A 21,049-nucleotide genomic window follows, 5' to 3' on the forward strand; every position below is an offset into this window, starting at 1 on the left:
TATTTTCTCGTGGAAGAATGGTTTCGCATCCCTCGGATAGAGTTCCAGACACAGGTAGATTGCAGCTGTTCTGTCGGGTCTTGGTGGCCAAACTCCCTATTAAGACACCAAGACACAAATGGCCACCTGGACCATTTACATTGACCCTCCCCTTTTGTTTTTACACTGCTGCTACTCGCTGTTTATTATCTAAGCATAGTCTCTTTACAAATTACCTCGACTAACCAGTAACCCCTGTATATAGCCTCGTTATTGTTATGTACATTTCTTGTGTTACTTTTTGATTCGATTTTTTAAAAACTTTAGTTTATTTAGTAAATATTTTCTTAACTATTTCTTGAACTGCATTGTTGGTAGGGCTTGTTCACGGTAAGGTTTACACGGCGGTGACAAATAACATTTAATTTGATATATCGTTTATTTAGTCAGTTACCTGTATATTACATGCATGTTCACACACACTTACACAAGTCTTCTGCGTGCCACAACTGTTAGCCGCTGAGCTAAACGTCTAGGCCTTAGCTTGGGGAGCTAAGTCAAGTCTTTAGTCTCAGACAAGGCTACTCATCACGCTAGCATGGTTTACCCAGCCAACCGTGTCGCATTTAGCCTAACACTACTCAGACTAAAATAAAGAGCAGAACACTATCAATCACCTTCACGGCACTTTGGATTTTGCAACAATAAATACACATCTATTCTGTCAAACATCATAATTTCTAAACATCTTAAAATTCAACAATAGTTAAAAAAGGCCCTTGATAAATCCATATAGTAGGTATAAAACACTACAATCTTTATTTCCCTCATCTCATTCATGATTGTCATATCTTAGAGGTTACTTAAAATGGAGGAATGTATATTTAGTGTCATTATAAACAATAATCCAGACCTGCCACTGACCAAGGCTAAGTAGAAAAAATCATATGCTGCATTTGACACGGCCCGATAGAGAAAGTTGAACAGAGGAAGTATCTGAAACTACTGAAAAGAGATCATGTCAAGGCCTTTGATGATCAGGAAGTCAACTCATTATGACACCTCTGTCATTAGGCTGGCTCACCTTGGTTAGTAAGACCATTAAGAAAGAGCAACATAAAGCACTTTCTAACAAGCTAAATCAAAACGCTAGTGAACGCCTTGTGGCCTTCGACTAACTATTCTTGATGAAAACTAAAACGGATAGGGACCGAGTGACATTCTGGGAGTGATGATACACTACAGGCCTGTGGACTAGATAAGCTGAGTGACATTCTGGGAGTGATGATACACTACAGGCCTGTGGACTAGATAAGCTGAGTGACATTCTGGGAGTGATGATGCACTACAGGCCTGTGGACTAGATACGGGACGTCTAGTCTAGTTCAGCTCTTGCTTCAACTTGTTCTTCTTGACTTTGGGTTTGGCTGCCAGAGGGGGCATGGTGGTGGAGGGGTCTGACTCTTCTGGCTGAGGGGCTCGGGTGGGGGTGTTCTCCACATCAGGCTCCTCCTCCAAGGCCAGGGAGGGGGGCGTGGGCTGGCTGTGGGGGGACACTCCTGAGAGACAGGTATTAGATATTGAAAATGTAACTAAGTATACGCAGTGTTCTGTAAAGAGTTAATGTTGTATTGTTGTTACACTTCAAGGAGCTCTCAGAGATGTGATTCAAGTTAACAGTCTACTGACAAGATCATATTATTATGTTAACTTGACACGTCTCTATCGCATTCATATACCCTAGTTAATTACCAGTAGTGTAGTGGAGGGTAAACACTATGTTAAGCGAGCGTTTACCCAACTATCACGGAAAATGCATAAAAAAATCTAAGGATGGTGTGATGTGTTACCTGTGGGGAGTGAGATGCTCTTGTTGTAGCCTGCGGCGGAGGACATGGCCTGCTCCAGGGCCTGGTTGGTGCCTAGGGGCTGCTGGGAGCTGCCAGGGGTTTTACCGGGGGCCCCAGCCGAGCGCTGCTTAGACTTGGGGTCTTTGACCGGCTTGGTCCACTCCAGGCTCTCTCCCACCTGCAAGGCAGCGGCCATCTTCTGAGCCATGTCCATTAGCTAAGGAAACAAAATGGCTGTATTTGGAAAAGTCAAGAAATTGAAGAGGGCATTTATTGTTGTTGATATTATTAAGCCGACGTGAGAATGTGGTACAATATACTGACCATACTGTATTACATTAAATGCGTCATATTAACATCAACATCACGTTAATGCAACATTGGCAAACGTTTCTCTCTTCCATCAGTAGTTTAAGCTCACAAGAAGCCGCTGAAGGGAGGACGGCTCATATTAATGGCCAGAAACAGAGCAAATGGAATGGCATCAAACCATTCAACTTATTCCACTCCAGTCAATGCCACAAGCCCGTTCTCCCCGATTAAGGTGCCACCAACCTCCTGTGTTTGACCTACACTGTATGTGCCATGTCAGACAGAGTATAGAGAGGAAGCTACTGTATTGTACCTCAGGGTCAAACTCAGTGTTGCTGTCCTTCAGTATGTTGACTTTCCTTTCCATCTCCTGGTACTGTTGCAGGGCTCCCTTCTTGTCCCCGTGGTTGTACAGCAGAATGGCAAAGTTCAGGTTGACCAGAGGGTTGGACCTGGGAGGAACATGGAGCCAGTCAAAACAGATGGACTTGAGATAGATAGGTAGATCAGTAATCAAAGGTAGAGTCATCGATGTACGTAAGTAAACAGCAATATTGGGTTGATGTCTGCAACAACTAAGAGCATTAAAGTGTGAGGTACTCTGATCACAGGAGGCTGCTGAGGGGAGGATGGCACATAATAATGTCCGGAACGGCGCAAATGGAATGGCATTAAACACCTGGAAACCATGTGTTTGACACCAATCCATAGATTCTGCTCCTCCCCCTCGGCCTGCGGTGCTGTTCGTGGAAATATCGTATCTCAGTCTCATTTTAAATTAATTACATTCAACACAACTTGAACTACGTGGATTGACTCAGGACAAAAGTTCAAACTATATGGAAGTTCGATTGGGAGGAACTTACTGGTCTAAAGCCACAGCTTGTTCATAGGATCTCCTGGCATTGTCCACGTCCTCCAGATTGGTCAGTGCAACTGAAAGAGGAGAGTGGTCAGTTCAGTGGGAACTACAAAAACTAAACCTATAAAACCTATAGAAACCTGTAAACATCCATAAACACATTATAAAACAGATCCCATTACATTAACACTATTCCAGGGTAAATATAAGGGAATGCAATGTGGTACCTTGAACCAAGTATTTAAGGTTGCAAGTTACATAGTACTCATAATGCCTTAGGCACAGATTTAGCCTGGTCCTGGACTTAAAGGACTAGGCTGGATCTGGATCTGGGGAAAGTGGCACATAAAGCCAATTCAGATGGGAGCAGGCAGGGCCAGGCTAGTGTTACCTGCTAGTAGCATGTAGAGTTCTCCCAGGCCAGGCTAGTGTTACCTGCTAGTAGCATGTAGAGTTCTCCCAGGCCAGGCTAGTGTTACCTGCTAGTAGCATGTAGAGTTCTACCAGGCCAGGCTAGTGTTACCTGTTAGTAGCATGTAGAGTTCTCCCAGGCCAGGCTAATGTTACCTGCTAGTAGCATGTAGAGTTCTCCCAGGCCAGGCTAGTGTTACCTGCTAGTAGCATGTAGAGTTCTCCCAGGCCAGGCTAGTGTTACCTGCTAGTAGCATGTAGAGTTCTCCCAGGCCAGGCTAGTGTTACCTGCTAGTAGCATGTAGAGTTCTCCCAGGCCAGGCTAGTGTTACCTGCTAGTAGCATGTAGAGTTCTCCCAGGTGGGGCTGCAGGTTGGTGGCAGCGCTGAGGAAGTGGAAGGCAGAGGCATACTGCTGCATGGTGAGGTGCACCAGGCCCAGGTTGTACAGTACCTTCCAGTCAAACGGAGACAGGTAGTGGGCCCGCTTCAAGCAGCTGATGGCCTGGTTCACACAGAAAGGACACGGGAAAGGAGAGGGGTTTAACATGGCTAGACAACAAAACAACAACTGTCCTTAAAATGTCATTTGAGGTACTGTAGTGTACTGTAGTCTTAGTATGCCCCCTTTGATGCCATGGAAAGATATGACGTCTGTCATATTTGATCTATCATATGACATACATCTCTCCTTGACACCATTTTATATGTACAGTACATGAAATATGAGAATACGCACTGCTACATATTTCTTCTTGCCAAAGAAGCACATGCCGATGTTGTTCCAGAGCGGGGGGCTCTCGGGGACCATGCACGCTGCCACGCGGTACTTGTTCATGGCCACATCAAAGTCCCCATGGGTCTGCATCATACTGCCTGCTGCCAGGATGGCCTAGTAGGGACACATAAACATAACTGACATACTGTACATCAGGGATCACCAGCTAGATTCAGCTGCAGGGATCACCAGCTAGATTTAGCTGCAGGGATCACCAACTAGATTCAGCTGCAGGGATCACCAACTAGATTCAGCTGCAGGGATCATCAACTAGATTCAGCTGCAGGGATCACCAACTAGATTTAGCTGCAGGGATCACCAACTAGATTCAGCTGCAGGGATCACCAACTAGATTCAGCTGCAGGGATCATCAACTACAGTACCAGTCAAAAGTTTGGACACCTACTCATTCAAGGGTTTTTCTTTATTTTTACGATTTTCTACATTGTAGAATAAGAGTGAAGACATCAACACTATGAAATAACACAAAAAGTGTTAAACAAATAAATATTTTAGATTCTTCAAAGTAGCCACCCTTTGCCTTGATGACAGCTTTGCACACTCTGGGCATTCTCTCAACCAGCTTCATGAGGTAGTCACCTGGTATACATTTCAATTAAAAGGTGTGCCATATATATATATATATATATATATATATATATATACACAGTGCCTTGCGAAAGTATTCGGCCCCCTTGAACTTTGCGACCTTTTGCCACATTTCAGGCTTCAAACATAAAGATATAAAACTGTATTTTTTTTGTGAAGAATCAACAACAAGTGGGACACAATCATGAAGTGGAACGACATTTATTGGATATTTCAAACTTTTTTAACAAATCAAAAACTGAAAAATTGGGCGTGCAAAATTATTCAGCCCCCTTAAGTTAATACTTTGTAGCGCCACCTTTTGCTGCGATTACAGCTGTAAGTCGCTTGGGGTATGTCTCTATCAGTTTTGCACATCGAGAGACTGAATTTTTTTTCCCATTCCTCCTTGCAAAACAGCTCGAGCTCAGTGAGGTTGGATGGAGAGCATTTGTGAACAGCAGTTTTCAGTTCTTTCCACAGATTCTCGATTGGATTCAGATCTGGACTTTGACTTGGCCATTCTAACACCTGGATATGTTTATTTTTGAACCATTGTAGATTTTGCTTTATGTTTTGGATCATTGTCTTGTTGGAAGACAAATCTCCGTCCCAGTCTCAGGTCTTTTGCAGACTCCATCAGGTTTTCTTCCAGAATGGTCCTGTATTTGGCTCCATCCATCTTCCCATCAATTTTAACCATCTTCCCTGTCCCTGCTGAAAAAAAGCAGGCCCAAACCATGATGCTGCCACCACCATGTTTGACAGTGGGGATGGTGTGTTCAGGGTGATGAGCTGTGTTGCTTTTACGCCAAACATAACGTTTTGCATTGTTGCCAAAAAGTTCAATTTTGGTTTCATCTGACCAGAGCACCTTCTTCAACATGTTTGGTGTGTCTCCCAGGTGGCTTGTGGCAAACTTTAAACAACACTTTTTATGGATATCATTAAGAAATGGCTTTCTTCTTGCCACTCTTCCATAAAGGCCAGATTTGTGCAATATACGACTGATTGTTGTCCTATGGACAGAATCTCCCACCTCAGCTGTAGATCTCTGCAGTTCATCCAGAGTGATCATGGGCCTCTTGGCTGCATCTCTGATCAGTCTTCTCCTTGTATGAGCTGAAAGTTTAGAGGGACGGCCAGGTCTTGGTAGATTTGCAGTGGTCTGATACTCCTTCCATTTCAATATTATCGCTTGCACAGTGCTCCTTGGGATGTTTAAAGCTTGGGAAATCTTTTTGTATCCAAATCCGGCTTTAAACTTCTTCACAACAGTATCTCGGACCTGCCTGGTGTGTTCCTTGTTCTTCATGATGCTCTCTGCGCTTTTAACGGACCTCTGAGACTATCACAGTGCAGGTGCATTTATACGGAGACTTGATTACACACAGGTGGATTGTATTTATCGTCATTTAGGTCAACATTGGATCATTCAGAGATCCTCACTGAACTTCTGGAGAGAGTTTGCTGCACTGAAAGTAAAGGGGCTGAATAATCTTGCACGCCCAATTTTTCAGTTTTTGATTTGTTAAAAAAGTTAGAAATATCCAATAAATGTCGTTCCACTTCATGATTGTGTCCCACTTGTTGTTGATTCTTCACAAAAAAATACAGTTTTATATCTTTATGTTTGAAGCCTGAAATGTGGCAAAAGGTCGCAAAGTTCAAGGGGGCCGAATACTTTCGCAAGGCACTGTATATATGTGTGTGTATACATTTTTGGGGGAAAGACATTTTTTACTAAGAAAACTTGGGCGGCCAAATAAAATGGATTTGTGTCGCCAGTTGGGGATCCCTACAGTACATACACATACAGTACACATATACACATTCAGATTCAATGTTGCAGTTATACAGTACATTGGTGTCAGGGGTTTATAAAAAACAAAACAAGCTCATAAAATGGTGGCCACTTACCTTATAGTTATTAGGGTCATAAGTAAGTGCATTCCCGAGATGTTCAAATGCTTTTTGGTATTTTCCCAACTGTGAAAGATTATCAACAATCAGTGCGAACAAACATCACCATTCTGGAAAAATTTAATTGACATTTTTTTGGGACACAACATAATATACTATTTTGTTTGTTTGAACTTTTCCCTAATAAAAAAAAACATTCCACTCTTAAGAGTGTGTTCAGAGTTGATTGCAGACCCACCTGCAGATACAGGAGCCCCAGAGTGGTCAGCAACTCGGCATTCTCTGGAGAGAACCTACACGGAGGGAAAGACACCTCTAATTTCACCTTCACGCCTGCAATTACACATAATAATGTCTATCTACACTTTGTCTAATGCAAATGGAAGAACGGAGCTTGGAATTTGCTGATTATTTAATGGGTTCGTTTCAGCATAATTGCAGAGTATTAATTATGACTGGGGGGGAAGAAAATACTTAAAGAAGGAGCCTTGAGAGGAGGGGTGAGGTTGAATTAAGGCTCACAGTGGTTAGTCTAATTAAAAGCAAACCGAGTAGCTGGGCAACTTGATTAATTCATTTACCCAATAGGCAGTAGTAATAATGAACACGGAAAGGCGACCCCATATATACACTGACCTTTGTCATTACCTTATTTCCTCCGCTGCCCTGGATAGGACGATTATTTAATGGATACTTGGGCTTTGATCCTATATCCATACTGACATAACACGTACTCATACTAAAACACCATTTGCTAGTATGGATGCACAAACAAATGTATTGCTTCGTTCTAAGTAATATGCTAGTGAGGGTATTGAAATAGATTTGGACTTGTACAGTACGTTGAACAAGGCCACGAGTGGCCTTCAGTCAGAGATGATAAGTGAGCCTGATTCAGTTGTTTAGATGATTGAAATCAACAATTTTAGAGTAGAAAATGTTAAACTAGTGTGATTACAACCAGGAACAGATCCCACTGTTCAAAGCACAGCATGTTTTCTTCGTCTTTAGGGATTTTTTACTCCTCTTTTATTCTATCTTAAATGAACATCATTAATAGCTATGTAGGGAAAATTACCCTTCTGCTGCATAATCATTACTGTGAAAAGGTTGTCTAAAACTCGTATATATTATCATCGCTCTATTATTAAAAAACTCTTCCCTAATGAAGGCTTTAGTGCTTCCAGTTTTGTGAATAATGTAAGTTGTTCCTCTAGTATTAAAAACTAACACATTGGGTTTTTAATAACAAAACAACCTTTCAACAAACCCACATTTTCTTCCATGAGGATGAACTTCTTTTAAACAAAACTTAATTACACTGAATGTTCTCCGTAAATGTCACCTATTCACAATTCTTAAAAAAACCAAACAAATGTCCTTTAGGATATTTTCTAGGGCATATTAGAAGTGGTGCAAAGTTTCCCAACTTTTAGAACAGTTTGTTTGAACTTTTAACAATCTCTACATCCAAACGTACTCCACTGCACTCTTGTACACTTCGATGGCTTTGTCCGTGTCTCCCGCCAACAAGTGGACCTTTCCCAGTGTCATGAATGTCCTGTCGTGTTTTTTCAACTGCAGGGCTGCATTCAACTGCTCTTCAGACTGGAATACAACAGATACAGTATCTCTACTCCATCATCCACCGTCAAATACTTGTACACTGGCTGAGACGCCATTTAATATTGACATTTCAATGATAAAATAACCCTTTAGTCTAATTACTTCCTTATGAACAGTGTGTGAAAATCCAGCTCATACTTACATTTTGGAAGTCTTTTATGAAGGAATAGCATACACCCAGATTATGGTTGATCTCCTAGAGTGAGAAAAATATCAGAGTGGCTATATGGAGCTACAACACAAATTAAAATGGCTGACTATGCATATAGTTCATTGTTCCACTCTTAAACCCTATAGCTGAGAAGCAGTGTGTAAATCCAGGAAGAGCAATGCTGATGGATAAATCTTACGGTGCCAATGGTTACAGGAACAGGCCAAAGATAAGCAACTCTACTGAGTAGAGGAAACCACAATCTTTTCTCTTACCCAGTCTTTCTCATTGAGCTTCCCAGCTTCCTGATAAACCTCAATGGCTGCCTTGTGTTTCCCCAACAGAAAACTGAAGGAAAAAAAGATGCATAAACAACTATAAATGGAAGTACACGCACAGAGTAACCCTAAATTCAACATCTCCTAAATCAGCTAATGCCCGGTGGGTATTCTACTGCAACATGGTAGACGTGCATCACCAAGGCGGATGCCGAACAGTTCCCATCCCTCATACCATATAAACTACTTTGATCTTGTAAGGAACCCTGCACTAACACAATCGTATATCATTATTATATTCTGTATGACCTTTTCCTGGCCTGGGCCTGTAGAGTGATCTGATCAACAGCAGTGTCTCCCCCAGGCAGGCTCAGGGCTGAAGCAGGGGTACTCTCTACTCACAGCGATCGGGCCACTTGTTTGAGGTTGTCGGGGCTGGTGGGATTGAGGATGGCACAACTCTGGAACAGCTCCAGGGATGGCTGGATCTGCCCCTCCAGACGCAAGATTAGTGCTTCATTGCAAGAAAACAGGCTTTTATGTTAGCATGAAAAGGCGTTAAACCGACACATTCAATTCTAAGGCGCAGTAGGGGGTAGAAGCCTTTTTGGGGGAGGAAATGTTACATCTATCGCTTGGTTTTGACTGGAATAGACTAGAGCTCTGTTGTGGTTGGGATAAACCGTTTGAACGTGATGAACACATGATGAGGGATGTGGAACGTTATGTAGTATGGCTTCTTACCTTGTACGTATATGGCATATTCACACATTCCCTGGGTCTCCTGTAGCTGCTCTTTGATCATTGCCTTTGGGAAACAACAAACATGATCTCTGCTCCTAGAGCAAACTGATGTTACCAGAATATTGCAAGAACTGAATATGGACAGTATTTCCTAAGTTGGTAGTCTCTTCCCACAGCCGCTATCGCCAACACACTGGGGTGGAGTGCCATGAGTCTGGCAAGGAAGACTAATACATAGGCTACACTCAGTTTTGTGATTGACAGATAAAGCATTCCTATGACAACTAAGACAGACATACAGGTAACTGGCAAAATAATGTCAAAAATACCTTTTAAAGTGTCTTTGCTCGCTTTGAGGACAATACGGTGCCACTGACACGACCTGTTACCAAAACCTGCGGGCTCTCCTTCACCGCAGCCAACGTGAGTAAAACATTTAAACGTGTTAACCCTCGCAAGGCTGCCGGCCCAGACGGCATCCCCTAGCCACGTCCTCAGACAATGCGCAGACCAGCTGGCTGGTGTGTTTACGGACATATTCAATCAATCCCTATCCCAGTTTGCTGTTCCCATATGTTTCAAGAGGGCCACCCTTGTTCCTGTTCCCAAGAAAGCTAAGGTAACTGAGCTAAACGACTATCGCCCCCGTAGCACTCACTTCCGTCATCATGAAGTGCTTTCAGAGACTAGTCAAGGATCATATCACTCCACCCTACCTGACACCCTAGACCCAATCTAATTTGCTGTAATAGGTCCACAGACGACGCAATCACACTGCCCACTGCCCTAACCCATCTGGACAAGAGGAATACCTATGTAATACCTATGTTCATCGATTACAGCTCAGCATTTAACACCATAGTACCCTCCAAACTCGTCATTAAGCTTGAGACCCTGGGTCTCGACCCCGCCCTGTGCAACTGGGTCCTGGACTTTCTGACGGGCCGCACCCAGGTGGTGAGGATAGGAAACAACATCTCCACCCCGCTGATCCTCAACACTGGGACCCCACAAGGGTCCGTTCTCAGCCCTCTCCTGTACTCCCTGTTCACCCATGACAGCGTGGCCATGCACGCCTCTAACTCAATCATCAAGTTTGCAGACGACACTACAGTGGTAGGCTTGATTACCAACAACGACGAGACGCACTACAGGGAGGAGGTGAGGGCCCTCGGAGTGTTGTGTCAGGAAAATAACCTCACAGTCAACGTCAACAAAAAAAGGAGATGATTGTGGACTTCAGGAAACAGCAGAGGGAACACCCCCCTATCCACATCGACGGTACAGTAGTGGAGAAGGTGGAAAGTTAAGTTCCTCGGCGTAAACATCAGGGACAAACTGAAATGGTCCACCCACACAGACAGCGTGGTGAAGAAGGCTCAACAGCACCTCTTCAACCTCAGGAGACTGAAGAAATGTGGCTTGTCACCAAAAACACTCACAAACTTTTACAGATGCACAATTGAGAGCATCCTTTCGGGCTGCATCATCGCCTGGTATGGCAACTGCTCCGCCCACAACCGTAAGGCTCTCCAGAGGGTAGTGAGGTCTTCACAATGCATCCCTGGGGGCAAACTACCTGCCCTCCAGGACACCTACACCACCTGATGTCACAGGAAGGCCAAAAAGAGGAGAACAACCACCCGAGCCACTGCCTGTTCACCCCACTATCATCCAGAAGGTGAGGTCTGTACAGGTGCATCATAGCTGGGAGACTGAAAAACAGCTTCTATCTCAAGGCCATCAGACTGTTAAACAGCCACCACTAACATTGAGTGGCTGCTGCCAACATACTGACTCAAATCTCTAGCCACTTTAATAATTACAAATTGGATGTAATAAATGTATCACTAGTCACTTTAAGCAATGCCACTTTATATAATGTTTACATATCCTACATTACTCATCTCTTTTGTTTTTACTGTACTCTATACCATCTACTGCATCTTGCCTATGCCGTTCAGCCATTGCTCATCCATATATTTATATGTACATATTCTAATTCATTCCATTACACTTGGTAGTTGTTGTGAAATTGTTAGATTACTTGTTAGATATTACTGCACAGTCGTAACTAGAAGCACAAGCATTTCGCTACACTCGCATTAACATCTGCTAACCATGTGTAAGTGACCAATAAAATGTGATTTGATTTAATAGGGCGTTAGGCCAACCCGAGCGAGAACAGCTTCAATGCACCTTGGCATATATTCTAGAATTGTCTGGAACTCTATTGGAGGGATGCGACATCATTCTTCCACAAGAAATTCCATAATTTGGTGTTTTGTTGATGGTGGAAATGCTGTCTCAGGCGCCGCTCCAGAATCTCCAATAAGTGTAAGTGTTCAATTAGGTTGAGATCTGGTGACTGAGATGGCCATGGTATATGGTTTCCATAGTTTTCATGCTCATCAAACCATTCAGTGAACACTCGTTCCCTGTGGGTGGGGCCATTGTCATCCTATGGGGGCATGGCCATGGTAGCCAAAACATTTTATACATGACCCTAAGCATGATGAGATGTTAATTGCTTAATTAACTCAGGAACCACTTTTGTGTGGAATCACCCATTTCAATATACTTTGTATCTCTCATTTACTTAAGTGTTTCCTTTATTTTGGCAGTTACCTGTAGTAAACCAACATGCTTGGTTCATTCCCATTTTCACCCACAACAAGTGTTATAACAGCTGTTATTACAAAACTGTACTTCTGAGATTGTGTAGTGGATTCATTCATTATTTTATTTATTTAACTACGCATGCAGGGTAGGAGAAAAATAGCATGCGCTAGTAGCATTTTCACATTTCCAGACGGAACACAGCTTGAAACAGAAGATTACATCACTATCTTCTCAGCAGAAGACACTAAGACAAAGTGAGGGGGAGGGAGCCCTTGATGCCTTCATTCATTATTTGCATGCTGTCTAGGCTGACAGAAAGGTCAGTGTGACACCAATGCACATTAAACAAGGGGGAATGAATGACAGTCAGGGACTGGACCAGACCACTGGGAGAGACAGCGCTGCAGGGGGGGCCTACCTTGCAGGTCTCATAGTCTTTGCGAATGTAGTGCAGGTGGATGAGCCAGTTCCTCCTCTCCAGAATGGGAAGTTCCGGAGCTGAGGAGGAGAGGCAGAGTAGACATTCAGGGGTGATGAGGAGACGGCATATTGGCCCGATACCAAACAAACCCCTCCACCCTTTCTCATTTAAGGCCCTTGTTGACCCGCACTGATAAGAATATATTTAATAGAACAATCCATGACGTGGTCAGAAATCAAGTACAGAAACAACGGTCTCATTCTGACCTCTCAGAACAACTGAAGCTGACATTACAGTATATGAGTTGAGTCATGCTGCCAGTGAATGGCCATTTCATGTTATACTATCTCAAATCAAAGTTTATTGGTCGCGTACACAGATTTGCAGATGTTATCGCAGGTGCAGGGAAATGCTTGTGTTTCTAGCTACAACAGTGCAGTAATACCTAGCAATACAAAACAATAATACAAAAAAGTTAAAAGAAAGAAATGTAGAAATATCAATAAGATATGTATTTAAATTAAGAAATATTTATAGCATTTTCAATGATAATTCAGAAGAGACTATCTCTTTAAAAGTGATGGTCATTTTATTACCTGAAACTACGGTGCTCTGCATCAGTCTTTAATAAGACAAGGACTGATGCAACATTTTCCAACAAAAACCCTTCGGGCTACTTTCCTCAGACATAATAAGTAAGTTAGATAATAGTTATAGTACTGCTAATTGTTAGTTACAGACAATGATGTTGTTTTATTACGCCTCTGCCTTTAAGATATTATCCTTGTTGCCCAGGCAACCATGTCTTTAACAAGCTCAGTGCTCCTGACAGGAATGAGAAGGAGCACATGCTACAGACAGACAGACAGACAATGGGGAACATGAAATTGAATACAGTAGGATATATTTGGTGAGCTAAGATGGCCATGCCAACCATGCTTCTGTATAACAGTACTGGAAACCTTTCCTCTAGCAGAACACAATTGTATTCAAGATAGCTGCCATTGTAATTCCAAATAGAGTGACTTCTTTGATTTCAGTAATCCTGTTATCTTGTACCTACCTGTGAGGCAGCAATAGGACACTGGCTATATGAAATGAAGCTGCCTGAGACTACACTACAGGGTATTGGGTGGATGTTGTTAGGTTAGTGCCTGTGGAAAAAACTGTGATTTACACCAAAGCTCCCCTCTGTTTTATCTCGCCAATTGTTAAGTCGGAGCTCCAGTGTCTCACAGCAAGAACCTCGACTGGAAGCCCACTCTAACCCCACAGAGAAAGCCTTCCCTTTCCCCCTGTTCGCTGAGTGGTAGACTGCAGTGCATGGAGACGGCATCTCCCCTCTCATATTTGCCGCATCAGATTTGGAGTGGCCTTATTTGTGGGCTTAATCCGCTTTGGCTCCTGCCGAGACAGCAATAATATTCTTGTCTCTGGGTTTCAGCTGCAGCCCTGTGGCACTTTAAGTCCACTCTTACTAAAGCTGGGCAGATTTTGAGGAGGGAGGGGGGGGGGGGTTCGTCTGTGACATGTCTTCATGGGACAATAAAGAGAGAAGCAGCAATAGGAAGAGGAACCCAGCATGGAACCGTCCAAATATAGCCAGCGAAAAGGTTTCATCCCCACAACAAAAATCCTCTCATTGTATGCATGATCTCGGTAATGTGTAGAGAGAGGAGACAGCTTTGTATTATTCTGTTCGCTACAACAACAAAAAAGTCCAGCTGAGCAAAGAGGATAAGTTGGAGCAGAATGCTTGAAGAAAAGCCTGCCGAGATTAAAAGACCCCTGAAGCGGATCAAGTTCACTCTTCAACTTGTCACCTCTTTGGAAATTGAGGTCAAGTAGAAGAACTGTGCGTTAGTGTTTCTCCTACAATTGCTTTGTATCAATAGCATGACTTCTGTAGTGGGCTGCACAACAATATGAGTTGGCACACAAAATACAGTGGGTGATGTATGAGGGGGCCTAAGGGTGATATCATGGCCTTTTAAACATTTTATTAAAAGGTCAACTTCTGTGGGATGGATGAAAACAATATCTACAAGCTATTCTATACGAATGCTAGGCCTATATATTTTTTACTGTGTTCTGGAATATGGTTGCAAGTTTCTGTCAGCTTAAACATTAGAAAAAGGGTAAGGGCGCCCCCTTTAGTCAAATAAAATATATGTTTAAAGTCTGTAACACACTGCAGCGAGCATTAATTCAATTCTGGCATTTTGACTTAGTCTCGTCCCTATGCAACACTGAGGGTCAGGTTTCAATGACGGACTGTTTTGGCAACTACGATAACGGGAAAAAAATTGCTCCGCGGTGGGTCCTCTTCAGACAGATCACGAAGCAGACATGCCAGAATGTCGTGATTCGAAAACAAAGTTTGCATGCAAAACATTTAAAGTAGTTAATGCAAACTAGCCACTTGTGAAATGCACTCATAAAAAATAACCTACGTGATCTTCACCTTGCTAGCTACTATTTTGTATTTTATTCAAGCGGAAAAGGCAGTGACTAGGCAGCAGCGGATGCTGCTGAGGGGAGGACGGCTCATAATAATGGCTGGAATGGAGTCAATGGAATGCTATTAAAGACATCAAACATGTGTTTGATGCCATTCCAATGACTGCATTCCAGCCATTATTTTGAGCCATCCTCCGCTCAACAGTCTCCACTGGTAGGCAGTGACGTAGTTCCTCTATGTCAAACTGACGTTCTATTACGTAGAGACGCTGTTATGCTGGAGCATTTTTTAATTATGGGAGGGAACCTGGATGTCAAGAGTAATTTTGACTAGGGTGACCTTAGTAAATGCTGTCAGTTAGCCAAACCATTTCCCCTTAATAAATAGGCCTGTAGCATCATGTGTTTTTTCTGTATAACTAATGCCCTCCACTGTCATGTTAAAACACAGGTGTATGTGACATTTCAATGGAAAACTGTAGAGTCACTGTTAAGTTATTAGACATTTACCTTTTGGAGCCTGGCGTTTCTTCGTCTCAGAGGCCACTGGGAGCTGAAAAAGAGGGAGATCCATGAGGCAACAAATTGGGATGTGGTCAGGGAGTCTCAATTTTGGAGCAACTCCTGGCCTGCATCCTGCCACCTTCTTCACCATTCCCCTCTGAGGATGCATTGTAACCTACACCTGGACCATCAGACTCTTTTGGTCACAGACAGCCATTAAACACTACACCTGGACCATCAAACTATTTTGGTGACATACAGCCATCTTTGGTAGACTAGAACACTTAGTGAGTTTGATGCAGCTAGCAGGCCCTTTACTAGGCATGACATGGATCTAGAGACAACATGCCTGTGTCCATTTATGTAGGAGCTTTAATACACTCATTACCTCTTTCACCACCTTTTGTTGTGAGGCTTTCGCTTCCCTTATAACTCACTTTAACATAACATATCTACAATACAAAATCCATAATACAGCAACATCAACAGTAGTGTGTAACAATAACACAGTGTTACACACTACTCTATGTAATTGTGATTGGAGCCCAAGAAGAGTAGCTGCAGCCAATGGGGATCTGGAATAAATACAAATACAAAACTGTGTTTGGTATTTGTTCAAATGCAAGATTTGTCTGTGCTTTGTTGCCAAGTTTATTTGTTACATTTTCTATCACAGATAGTTTTTTGTGTGGGTTTAAAATATTCAATTAAGTCTAAAATCTGTTACTCATTTCATTGAGTGTTGATTTGATTGGACTAAATTGCACTGCGATGACTTTGCTCTACACATGTTCATAAAACACCTTTATTGAGGATCTCTTCCAAGAACAAGCAGTCACGTAAAAACATCTTAAAAGTATAAAGTAATGTAACATAACGTTCACGTGAAAAAAAATCATAAAATACAAAGTCTAACATAACATTCACGAACATCTTGAAAACATCTTGTGCAAAAAGAAATATCATTCAAGCAAAAACAATTTTTTTAAATGTTGCGCTGCAAATTCACGTTGTTACAAAAGTATATATATATTTTTTTTGCACAGCCACAACTTGAGCACCGCGGTACTTGGCACTAATCACAAACAACTTGCACCACAAAGCTAAAACATCAGTGCACGGTTATGATGGTGTCATGTAAAGAGGTCCTAATTGCATCCCGTACAGTAGCAACACTTTCCTCCACTGGCCCTTGTAGTAAACTATGGTCTTGATCTGTGAGCTTAGCCTCTGTCTGCTGATGATCCTGGCCAATGATGTTCCGGTTCCATTCAGCCAGAAACTGTTCTTTCTACAACTGATCTTGGCCAATGTTTCATTCATGCCAGAAACAATTCTTTCTTCAGTTCGCCTACATTGTGCAGTATGCAACACGCCGTTACAGTGTCTGTCGTCAACTTAACGTCAATGTTGATGCACTTCACCAAACGTCCCTTCAAGCATCCTAAGACGTAGTTAATAGCCACCCTGGCAGAACTCAGGTGGTCATTAAACTTCTGCTGGTGGTTATTCAGAGATGTGTCCTGGGAAAAGCCTGTCATTAACCACCTCTTCAGTGGGTACGCTGGGTCTCCTACCGGATGAACTGGCATCTCTACACCAATGACAATCGCTGAACTCTGTGGAAGAGGAGAATAATTGTAGATTCAGAAACAATTGTATACATGCAGTAAATAGGTCATTACTATGCTTGCAGAGGTTTTTAGTTATGTGCTTATTCTCTATAACTGAAGCAAAATCAGATGTTTAATCACATACTTCCTGGGGAAAAAGATGCGCCCCCCCCTGCCAGTCTGAAATGATCAGAGTTGGCCAATACTCTCACCCCCTGTGCGATCTAGACACCCCATATAGACATCAGTGAAGCTAGAAAAAGACAAACTGCTCAAATGTGGCTTATATCACCAAGTGATAACATGGCCTCTATTTGTTTGTCAAAACAGAAATTATATGAGCAGCAGAACACTTACCTGAGGTTGTGATCAGCAACGGCCTGCAACACAGAATAATGCTGCCCTTTGCTGTTCAAGTAGTCCTTTGGATATTATTTTGAGGCAGTGATGGGGATGTGTGTCTCACCGATGGTCACCAGCACATTGCGGATACCCAAGCTGCTTAAACCCACAGATGGTGGCTAGGATGTCTTTACCACCGGGTAGCGAAATAAAGCGGTTGTACTTGTCTTCACGACAGGTGCAGTCACCTGTCGTAGAATGATGCAAACAGTGGAAACACCGCCTCCAAATAAACTTTAAATAATATGGTGCTCGCTTGGTGTTGCACACCACCACCAAAAATAGAGCAAACCTTCGACGGTATTCAATTGTGTTTCAGACATTGGTGGTCTGTTTAGTTCCCTAACTCTACTAACTGTGCAAGGTGTTCAAATGTGGTCTGAGTCATGCGGAACTGTTTGCGCCTTTGATCGTCGTCAAAATCATCCAACATCATACTGCAAACATCTTCACCGGGTCTTGGACCCCGCTTCCACACACCTCGAAAGCATGTTGCATCCTCGATTGCTGCTTATTTCGTCAGTACATATAGTGGTTGTAGCGCGTAAACGCAAAAACCGTCGTCGTCTGTGCTGTCGTTCAACGTCATACCGTTGTCTGCTCAGGCGTATATTTTGAGTGAAATTATTCTGACAACTAGAAAGTAGACTCGGCATGCTCTATTGCAATTTCACTACAGCATTATTTACTAAATGCAGTAACGAAAGTACCTTAAGAAGGCTGGCTCCAGCAACACTTTCATCCGCCATGTTTGCTGTCCAACAATAACAACGTGTCGCCGACTAGTAATGACGACTTCACATCTGCTTGTGGCGTCCAGTAATATTGGTCGTCATTAAGAACGCAAGATAAATCATTGAACTATTTGAATTGAATGTACACTAATTATCGACAGATGGAATAAAGGCATACTCCTTGATTTCGTGAGTTTAGCTAATTATCGAGCTAAACAAAACCTGTTAATGTAGCATGTTGTGATAATTAGGTTAAGATTAGGTAAGGGGTTAGGGTTAGTTAAAATGCAAAACCTTCCAACTTTTGACGTTAATTTGACAAAAGATGGATCCCTTTTTTAGCCATGGCCCCATACGGAGCTGTAACGTCAACAATTACTGCTGTAATTACTTTATTAGCATTAACAAGCTAGTCGTTAGCTAGCTGCTATGTTTTCAGCTAGCTAGAACTGGAGAATGCTAAGCAAGACGTTTCTAGACATATTACACTGCTAACAACAAACATCCCAGCTAGTTATATCCAAGACATTGCAGATTTTATTCGGTTTACCATTGTAATTCCAATTCATAGCAAGTAAATTATCCTCACAGTTAGTGTGTTTTCTTCGTCCGCCATCTTGACAGCGCAGGAGGCTGTTGCCATGGTTACGCTAGAACGGGGTATTTTTGAGCTCTGTTTCAAAAAGCTTTACCAGTAGCTAGATTATGAAGGACTTCTGTTTCTATCATCTCTGACACTGCAGGGTTGGGGAAATTACTCTGAAAATATAGTTTACCAAGCTACCAATTACTAAACACTAAAATAAGTTAAACTGCACTAAATCTACCCTTAAGAAAAAACAAAGTTGACTTCAGGAGTAGTAGTTCACAACACAAACTACTTCGTGATAAATGACCATAATTCGACATTCATATGGTCCCCCTGCCTGTGTGGGATCGATTCCGGGCACTCCTGTATCTCCCCTTTTATTCATGTTGGTCACACTGTCACAATATACAATGAGACAGTGTCTGATGGTCCAGGTGTAGGTTACAATGCATCCTCAGAGGGGAATGGTGAAGAAGGTGGCAGGATGCAGGCCAGGAGTTGCTCCAAAATTGAGACTCCCTGACCAAAGGTGCAATGATTGAAGTGGGCCATTTTGCCAAAAATGTGTATGGAACTTACAGGCAGATTATCAATGATATCCTCGAGTACAATTTTGATATTGATTTGCAAAAGGATAAAGATCTTATTAAAAATATCATCCTCAACTTACGATTAGTCGAAAAGAAAACAAGGCCAAATTTGAAAGGCATGTTAAGTAAAGAAAAACATGAATTGTTACAAGAAACTTGAACAATTGTGCCTCCCAAAAAAAGGAAATATGCAATAATTTCAGGTGACATGGAGGTCACTCGGGCATCAGCTGTGTCAAAAGATCATAGACTTAAAGAAGTAACAAAAAGAAGACGACTAGATTTAATGAGGAAAAAGAGAAAGTTTCACAGCAAGGAAGATGAAGAAAGACCAATTTGAAAGAGCCAGACAAGTTTCTCAGTGTGTTAGGACAGAGAGCGTCTTTACTGAGACTGATTCAACACAGTTTTCTGATGAGACTGAAATACTTGGCCATGAGAATGGATCTGCTGACCGCTGCATAAAGGAAGAGACTGATCTGGACTTCATATCTCTTCAGGCTGTTAAGATGGAGACCATCAACACAGAGACCGATGTAATAGAGTGTTATGCTGAAGCAGTGCACAGACGTGTTATGAACCAATCCTTAATGGTCTCCACAGTGACAAAAACAGCTGCTCTACCTGGGAAATCTGAAAGAAATGTCAGGCGTAAAAAGGCAGGTCAAGGAAAATTAGTGTCTAACAGGATACAAAAAGCAAATAACATAAAGGAAGTGAAATATCAGACGATGGCCAACGATATCTGCTCAGTAAATGACTCAAAAAATAACTGAATTAAGGCAGCCCTCCGCTGGAGGGAAGGTTGAGGACCCATACCCCAACTGCAAGAAAATAGGTGTAGATTTCCATGTTGGATCTGGAGCAAAACAGAAACTTGACACAGGTCTACTGTCTAATGGGGTAATGACTGAGGTTTCACATTTTGCCGAAGAGATGAATCGATCTCACGCACATGTCATCTGTGATATTTTAGATTACAACTTTGATCTTGGTTTGCAAAATGATCAACGGCATGAATTCGCAATTCGGACTATGGTGAAAGTAAAGTACTTGATGGGGAAGTCCAGACTGCAAAGACATGACTTGATAACAAAAGTCTTCAAACTTCCTGATCCAAGGGCAATTCCTGTATCAAAAACACATGTAAGATCCAGCCTTTTAAATGACATTGTGTCATTTCATCTGAGATTGAATAAAGATGTAGAAATACAGCAATTGGTTATAAAGAAGAAGGAGGAGGAATGTGTCTCTATAATGTCATTTGAAGAAGATGGGCTGGTTGAGTATGAAAAGGCCCAACAGGACAACACTCTCTCTCTGATGAACTTTGACCTTGATGCCAGCCAGGTATCTCCTCATCGTGTCAAAGAGACCATGTCTAATGAAACAGATGTATCCCTATCTGATGAAGAAGCAGTACACAGACCTACAAGGGACCAATCTCTTATGACATCTGCAACAGAAGATAAAACAACGATCCTCTACCCCCTTTGTAAGAAAATAGGTTTAGACCTTGACGTGAAATCAAAAGGTGAGGGAAAATAAAAACTTAACTGTTGTTTATTGACTAGAGGTGTAATTCTTGAAGTTGCAAAGTTTGCGGCCCATGT

At 42.3% G+C, this 21,049-nt stretch overlaps 1 protein-coding gene across 1 annotated transcript; it reads right to left on the reverse strand.

Moving 5' to 3' along the window:
- Nucleotides 1-404: 404 nt before the first annotated feature.
- On the reverse strand, nt 405-18,900 carry LOC139384924 (BBSome complex member BBS4-like). Its single transcript, XM_071129832.1, has 16 exons — nt 18,847-18,900; nt 15,515-15,557; nt 12,542-12,621; nt 9,502-9,565; nt 9,160-9,271; nt 8,755-8,827; nt 8,471-8,524; nt 8,183-8,310; nt 6,941-6,995; nt 6,700-6,768; nt 4,153-4,305; nt 3,747-3,918; nt 3,008-3,077; nt 2,455-2,593; nt 1,830-2,046; nt 405-1,538 (listed from the first exon to the last, which is right to left on the reverse strand). Exons 1-16 carry the CDS (start codon nt 18,898-18,900, stop codon nt 1,360-1,362), a joined length of 1,662 nt encoding a protein of 553 aa, XP_070985933.1. The 3' UTR covers nt 405-1,359.
- Nucleotides 18,901-21,049: the final 2,149 nt, after the last annotated feature.

This window comes from Oncorhynchus clarkii, chromosome 26, assembly GCF_045791955.1.
Source record: "Oncorhynchus clarkii lewisi isolate Uvic-CL-2024 chromosome 26, UVic_Ocla_1.0, whole genome shotgun sequence".
In the NCBI taxonomy this organism is placed as follows: domain Eukaryota; kingdom Metazoa; phylum Chordata; class Actinopteri; order Salmoniformes; family Salmonidae; genus Oncorhynchus; species Oncorhynchus clarkii.

Excerpts from the sequence above, each read along its gene's own strand:
- LOC139384924 (XM_071129832.1), bottom strand. The coding sequence starts at position 18,900 with ATGGCAACAGCCTCCTGCGCTGTCAAGATGGCGGACGAAGAAAACACA. Across the intron at positions 9,272-9,501 it reads ATATGCCATATACGTACAAG|CACTAATCTTGCGTCTGGAG; the intron begins GTAAGAAGCCAT and ends CTTGCAATGAAG. Across the intron at positions 6,769-6,940 it reads TGGGGCTCCTGTATCTGCAG|TTGGGAAAATACCAAAAAGC; the intron begins GTGGGTCTGCAA and ends AATCTTTCACAG.